The following is an 8,051-nucleotide window of genomic DNA, read 5'->3' on the forward strand; positions in this document are numbered from 1 at the left end:
AGATGTAAATAAACTAGATCAATGACATAAAAGATCACGATTCTTATTAACGAATAGGTCGAAACATGAAAATGTAAATGCGATGTTGCAATCTTAACTCTAATTATGCTTAACTTTTAAAAATTAGAAGTCGAATTAACTAGTTTTAATTAAAGATATCATACCTGAAATTATTAATCACTGATTGGAAGTAACCTGGAGATTCGAAAGTGATGTTCGTTCTTCGTTTTCATTTTCTCCAGATTTTAGAGAGGGAGATGGTTTAGCAGAGAGGGGGTGTTTGCTTAGTCTAAATTGGTCGGGCTGTTACTATTCTTGAGGTATTGATTTGGTGTAACACTGCCATTGATTATTCTAATCCAACAATTAGCATTGTTCCTCAATCCTCAAAAATTTAGGAGTTTTCATCGGATCCCGACTTTATATATTGTGTAAATGTTTATCCATCTTATAATTTCTTTATCTTTTGCCCTAAATCAAGTTAGAGAACAACTTGTAATAAAATACAAAAGAAGGGGAAGAAGTATAACGGAGATCCTCTTCATTACTCTAGGTAGCATTAGAACGGATACGGATACAGATACGATACAAACACGTGATACGTTAGCCCGTGTAATTTAAAACTCGAGACACGTTACTTAAATTTAATTAAATAAATATTTTATAGTTATAAACGTAAGATTATATACAACGCACATTATTCAACTTAAATTCAATTTGATTTCGTTTCAAGGAGAGTCTCAAATGTGTTCAAATACCATTGACACATATTCGAGATGTGTCCAAATATCATGGACACATGTCCAAATAAATGAAGAAAGTTAAACACAACTTTATAGGTGTTCGACACGTTTAGACATGTGTCCGACGAGTGTCTTGTCGACACGATGTCTGACACGGGACGCTTGATTAAGAGGAGTGTATGTGTTACATAGTCATTGCTTAACAAGAAATGGACCTCCATTATTTTCGAACGATCGAGATTTAGTTTTAATGAATGATGAGAAAATATATTAAAATAACTAAATAAGACTATATTAGAGAGAAAATGAAGAAAAAAGAATAGGAAGAACACAAAATCTTATTATAGACGGCACATATCCGTCTATAACAAAAAACGGACCAAATATAATACCACATTTCTAGTAGGACAAACAACAAGTAAGGTGATGGGTCAAAAATATCACCACTTTTAACTATAGACAGATATATCTATCTATAACAAGACGAGCTGTAGGAAGAATTACCTGTTTTTGCGTTCCTTATCTCTATCCATAATGGCCCACTACTACTTTGTAAATTTCCTAATCAAATGCCCCACTTGACAAGTTGACAACCCTCAAAAAAATCAGCCACCATCTTCACTCTCTCCTGCTATATATACATCCCCTCATACCCACAATTACGCTTACGCATTTACTCCACTTCCCCCCTTTAAAATTCCCTTTTCCTTTCTCCAAAATTTCCTTTAAAAAAAAACAATTAAAAAAATGCCAAAGTCATCGGTTTTACTCCACCGAATAAACAACCATCAAACCACAACACTCACCGACGCTCACATCTCCCACCGCCGCACCACCCGACAACCCACCATCCAGACCACAACAACCCCCGTAGACAACTTTGACATTCCAGACGACGTCGTTCGATACCACACCCAACCAGTTGGTCCAAACCAGTGCTGTTCCGCCGTGGTTCAAGAGATCCAAGCCCCGGTCCAGACCGTTTGGTCCGTCGTTCGCCGGTTCGATGCTCCTCAGGTTTACAAGCATTTCGTACGCAGCTGTGACGTCATCTCCGGAGACGGTGACGTCGGCACTCTCCGCCGCGTCAGGGTTGTTTCCGGTCTTCCTGCCGCGATTTCCGATGAGAGACTGGAGATCTTGGATGACCATCGATGCGTGATTTCGTTTTCTGTTGTCGGGGGTGACCACCGTCTGTCTAACTATCGTTCGGTGACGTCCCTCCACTCCGCTGCGGCTGGGTGCGGGGGCGATGAGGAGAAGACTATTGTTGTTGAGTCGTATGTTGTTGATACGCCGGTGGGTAACACAAAGGAGGAAACGTGTGTGTTTGTTGATACTATCGTTAGGTGTAATCTTCAATCGTTGGCTCAGATCGCCGAGAATTTAGTCAGAAGAGAGAAAGGAGATAGTCAGAATAACAACAACAACAACAACTCACAATCAGCTTAAAGTCTTTCTCTTCGCTATCGTCTTTTGTTCTTTGATGGGTGCAGATTGCATGTTCCATGATTTCGTGTTTCGTTTTGTGGAGCGTCATCAGCTATACCGATTGATTGGGTTAAAAGGGAAGGTAATAGAACACAAAATAAGACACAAAAAATGGGACAGAAGATGTGTTCTTCGATGGTATGGTGTCGTTTAGAAGGTTGTTACAGCTTGCACACAGTGCCCTTTGTTTCGGTTAGGCCAAGTTCCAGGTAGTTTTACTTGCTGTCCAAGGCAAAGGGGAAGAATGGAGGATATTTGGGTCTTTTTCTTGTGTAGGACTCCGTACATTTTGTTAACATTGAATTCTATTGTACTACACTCTTCAATTTTACTCCTACATCTTCCCTCAGCTTTTGCAGTATGAATGTATGATGATCAAGTTTATCACAAAATGTCATCTTTAATTTGGAATCGCCTCTCAATTTCTCCGTTTGAAATTATGTTCACAAATTCTCATTTAACATAGGGACTATCCGTCTTAAGCAATGACTCTTATTGTTATGTTTATTACTCTTTCATTTGAGCAACGCTTGCGTTCATTGAGATATACTTGCTCTCATCCAAACCAACTTACTTTATCACACTTATCGAGACACGTTTTGCAACGTGAATATCTTTAGTTCCACATTATTAAAAAAATATAAAAATTTGATATTCTTATAACATTCATAACGATAAATCAAACAAGATCTCACATGACTATATTTTGTCTTATAAATTAAGAATAATATCAAAGATTTTTTACTACCATGAATAGTGCCAAAAAAACTAAATAATATGTTTTAGGAAATAGAGAAGAAAATGGTGAATAAAAAAGAGTATTAATTTTCCTATTTATTTTTACTTCTCCGAAATAACGCTCAAATTGTAGATTTTTGTAATGTAATGTCTCAAATTGGTTTTTTAAAGTTTATAACCATAATAAATATATACTCCCTTCGTCCCGATCATTTGTTTTCCTTTGATTTTGGCACAAAGACCAAGGAAAAGGGAGGGGGTCAATTACTAAATGACAAGTGAAATAAATTGAGTGTGAATGATCAAATTACTCATCAAATTCATTCGTAAAATAAAAAGGACAACAAATGATTGAGACACCCCAAAATGAAAAAGGACAACAAATGACTGGAACAGAGGTAGTATGTACTAACAATTTTGACATTATATCAAACATCCCCTATTCACTCACAAAGAAGTCTTATGATGAGATAGCGTCTCCCACTAATTTAGTAGGAGACATAAGAGGAAAAAAAAAAATCCAGTGGGTCCTCGCCCATTAATCCATTATGTGAGAGGTTATTGAGACGTCTCTCCTAGGAGTTTTTGTGATTCACTAAATGAATAGGTACCTTTACGTTTTTTCCCGCCTAAGATTAAAACCTCTGGAAAATACACTCTAAAATCATTGTCATAATTACACATATATGTTAGGATTAAATACGGTAATTTAACATATATACATATTCACGGTAAACTATAAAATCATTGACATAATTACATATATATGTTAGGACTAAATAATTGCTATAATTAAATATTGTTTCTCTAAGATTTTTGCCTCCTAATATTATAACCTCTTAAAAATATACTCTAAAATCATTGTCATAATTACATACATATATATGTTATGACTAAATAATTGCTATAATTAAATATTGCTTATTTATGTTTTTTGCCTCTTAAGATTAACCTGTAAAAAATATATTCTAAAATCATTGTTATAATTACATATACTCCCTCCAATCCGCTATGTAGGGTTGAGTGATATGAGAGAGTGATGAATAATTAGAAGTTAAATAATGAATTGTGGGCCACAAATGTTAAAGTAAGGAATAAAATAGGAGTGAAAGCGTTGGGTGGGGTTTGGTGATAGGAGAGAGGGATGAATAAAATATGAGTAAAAATTTACTAAAAGGAGAAAGGGGAAAAAAACCTGAATAATACGTTTTAGGAAATAGGGAAGAATATAATGAATTGGAGGGAGTATATGTTACGGCTAAATAATTGTTGTAATTCTCAATCAATGACAAACTTATACATTTAATTTCAACTACTGGTAGTAAGCATCCTCTTTTTACCTCTTAATACTATTATTATACATTATTAAATTGTAACCATAGATAATTTATGTAAATTTGTTAATTTCCATACTCTATATAAGACCACACTATAAAATGATGTGATGTGGCACGTGTTATAACCTAGTTGAGTACGGAGTATTATTTTAGAATATACTCCGTATTTAATAGTCCCTCATATTCTCAAGAATCTTCCCTTTTTTTTTGGCACAAAGGTTAAGGAAATATATTAACCGGCCATATAATTAAATTTGGACTACACAAATACACTATCCCACAATACGTTCAAATTTGGACCACAAAACATTTTCTAAAAATAGAAATATGGAAGATATTGTGAATAGACCAAAAAGAAAATAGCAAGGGTTATTGAGAATAAAAGGTAATATTAAACTTATGAAATATATTATTTATCCACATAATAAAACACGAAGATTATTATTATCAGTAGAATAAGTGAATAACTAATTCCATCTTAATGAAATAATAATTAGTGAATATTATAATTGTGGGGATTTTGAACTAACTAGTTTACAATTTTAAACTAGGTGATTTTAATTATTCCCAATAATACAGTATTGTTTTTATATAGGATTTTTAATGTGTGCTCTTAGGGCACACGTTAGAAAAATCCTTTTATATAAAGTAATTTAGGTATTTAGTGTTAATCCGTTTAATGCAGTTGCTTGATTAGAGCAAGATAAGTAAGTAGTCTGGCAAAACGGGTCTATGGTTCGGGGTCAGGTCGGGCCAATTCAGGTCGGGTCGGTACGGGTTTCTCATTGATTTCAGGTTAATTCAGGGCGGGTCGGGTTATTTCGGGTTTCGGGTTTGTTGGCCGAGTCTGTTTCGGGTCAATCGGCTTGGGTTGTTTCGGGTCGGGTCATTTTTGGGTCAATAAATAATAAAGAAATAGTCATTTCAAGTATTTTCGGTTCAATTAGAATTATATTTTGTCAGGTCATTTCCAGGCTTGGTGGTTTCGGATCGGGTCATTTTCGGGTCGGATCAGTTACGAGTCAAGAAGCTCGGGTCATGTTCGGGTCGGGTCGGGCCAAGCGGGGTCAATTCGGATTTTCGAGTCACATTCGAGTAATATAGTTCGGATTATTTTGGGTCTTGGATCAATCTTTTCAGATCGGATCAATCGAACCGGGTTGCTTTTGCCAGATCTAAAGATAAGGATCAAGAATCACGAAACTTGTTTTTTGTATTGTGCGTAATATTCATCCTTGGCATGGATTGGCCGATACAATGGGTACAATATAAATGGTGTACTTAATTACTTATGTGATCTAGGGCTCGTCATTTGTTTTGGCATTTTGGCTCCAATGCTTATCTCAGCTATTTGTTTTCTTTCATTTATGATATTGAGTCCATGCATTCAAATCATCAAATGTACTCACTTCGTAGTATTTGACAAATTTTTTGAGAAATTTCTAATATTATCAAGGATTTGAAATTAAACATTTATTTCTTCGATAACGTGATAATTAAATATTATTTTCGTGAAGCCAACAAGGTTGCTGACTTCATGGCTTCTATTGGACATTCATGTCCAACTCTTTCGAGGTGATTTGAAAGCCGGTGACTTCAACTTACCTCATTCATTCGAAATGATGAAATAAGTTGGTCCCACCGTAGATGATTAACCTAGTTTTATTACCTTATCAAAAAAAAATCATCAAATGTACTACCCAGTAGGCCAGTACCAACTAGTTACGGAGTATATTATAATACTCCCCTCCTATTCTCAATAACTCTCCCTATTCATGGAGGGCACGGGAATTAAGGGAGGGAGTATTATTATATGGTAAAGTAATTGTAGTGGGGTAGGAGGCCAGAGAAGGTATTGTGTGATATTATTGTGGGTGGAATGATTAAAATAAGTAGTGTTGTGGGGTAAAGTGATTAAAATAAGATAAAGTATGAGTATTGTGGGGTATTATTGTGGGGTGGAATAATTAAAATAAGTATAAAAGTTTGCCAAATAAGAAAATATGGAGAATATTATGAATAAATGAAAAAAGAAATATGAAGAGTTATTGAGAATGAGAGAGACTAAGCTCCTCTTTCTCTCTAAAATTTTAGAGAGAGAAAAAGCTTTTTAAATGTCCTAAAAATCTTAGAAAATTAAGAGGGTCTCTTGAGTTCCCTCTTTCCCAGTAATGTCTCCTTCTTTTCACTTAGCAATTATTTCTTCAGTTATTTTTCTTGTTTTATTTTTTACCTTCTTTAAAATATGATTGTTTTTACTCTTCATTTTTAGCATGGGAGAGTTATTTACAATTAATACATCTTTAGTTTTGAAGGTTTAAAATAAACATGAATTTATACAGAAAAGATTCATGAGTTTAATCTCTTGATTCGATTTTAGCAAAACTCAATTAGAAAAATTGTGTTGAGAGTGTATTTGGTTCTTTGGTTGTTTTCTCCAATTTCAGTTATGGGTTGGAAATTTGAATGTAGATCTGAATTTTAATCCTCCATTAGCAAGAATTTCAGTTCTAGGTTGTGATTTAGCTTCTCCATTTTATTTTTATTTTTTTTTTGGGCTCAAAGTTTTGCAAGACTTTGCTGGAGAGTATTAGTCTGTACATTTTTGTTTCCGTTATTCTTTTATTTTTTGGGTAATTTGAAAGTTTTTTACTTTCGTTTACCGCTCTCATCCGCAAGGATGTTATAGGTCGATTTCGATTGACCTAATTTCCTTTTCTTATCAAAAATTGAGAGAGACTAGCATTTTATAAAAAGTTTTTATAATGGGATAACCAAATTGCTAGATAAAGTTAAAGAAACCTTATATGCTTAATGCTTTGAGTTCATGTGCAATTGGTCTCCCTTGTGACGGGTTAGCATTTGTGGCGGATATTTTGTGAGTTAAAATGGTAACAAAATGGGTTAGTGGAGAAAGGGGACCACATGAATAGTATTGCAGAGAGAGAAAAAGTGGGTACTTTGTGAGGTAAAATGGTATCCGTCACTCAAGAGTGACGGATATGTCATGTCTTCAATGAGAATTTGTGGTTCATGTGATGCAAGTATATACATCCATGATCCACTTGTGTATTGCTTTTAAAACCAACTTGCAGTCACATCTCTTTGTACTCATCTACTCTCCATGTGCATAAATGCGTGACAAACTATTTTCTTTCTTAAACAACAGTCCGTCTTGCTTGTGACGGAGATACCCGTCGCAAGCTTGCGACGGGTCGGATAGTGCTGTTTTAATGTTTAGTGGGTCGACAATTTGTACTGTTCATAAATAGTGCAGGCTGACTATTTACTGTGTGTGCATTTATTGTTGTACATTAAACAAATAATAAACCCCCCTTCCCAATGTACCTAAATGACAGCATAATTTATGTAAAACCTCATTACACCTCCAAAATTCATTCTCAGTTTCTTTTCATATTCTCTTTCTCTCTCTCATCTCAACTTTCCAGATTCTTCAACTACATACAAACTAACCTTAAACCCAAACATTCACATTAAAATTGGTAACATGGCAAAGAAAATAACACAAAAAAGGCACCACTTAAGAGGAATACTAGAGGGAGAAATGCAAGCAACAATGTCGGATGAGGTATTCTCATTTCCATAAATTTATATATTTTCAGTTTATGTGATGATTGTTGATTTATATTTGTTTTTAGTTTGTGTTTTGTTGTTTTTGTTGTTGTTTTTAATTTGGCTTATTCATTATTTTGGATTTTTTGTTTTTAAATTGATTTATATT

At 34.4% G+C, this 8,051-nt stretch overlaps 1 protein-coding gene across 1 annotated transcript; it reads left to right on the forward strand.

The window, feature by feature from the left end:
- Positions 1-1,398: 1,398 nt before the first annotated feature.
- Positions 1,399-2,648, forward strand: LOC141586971 (abscisic acid receptor PYL4-like). The gene has a single exon (XM_074408379.1). The coding sequence runs from the start codon at positions 1,491-1,493 to the stop codon at positions 2,193-2,195; it is 705 nt and encodes a 234-aa protein (XP_074264480.1). The 5' UTR covers positions 1,399-1,490; the 3' UTR covers positions 2,196-2,648.
- Positions 2,649-8,051: the final 5,403 nt, after the last annotated feature.

The sequence above is a fragment of the Silene latifolia genome, chromosome 6, assembly GCF_048544455.1.
Source record: "Silene latifolia isolate original U9 population chromosome 6, ASM4854445v1, whole genome shotgun sequence".
Classification (NCBI taxonomy): Eukaryota; Viridiplantae; Streptophyta; class Magnoliopsida; order Caryophyllales; family Caryophyllaceae; genus Silene; species Silene latifolia.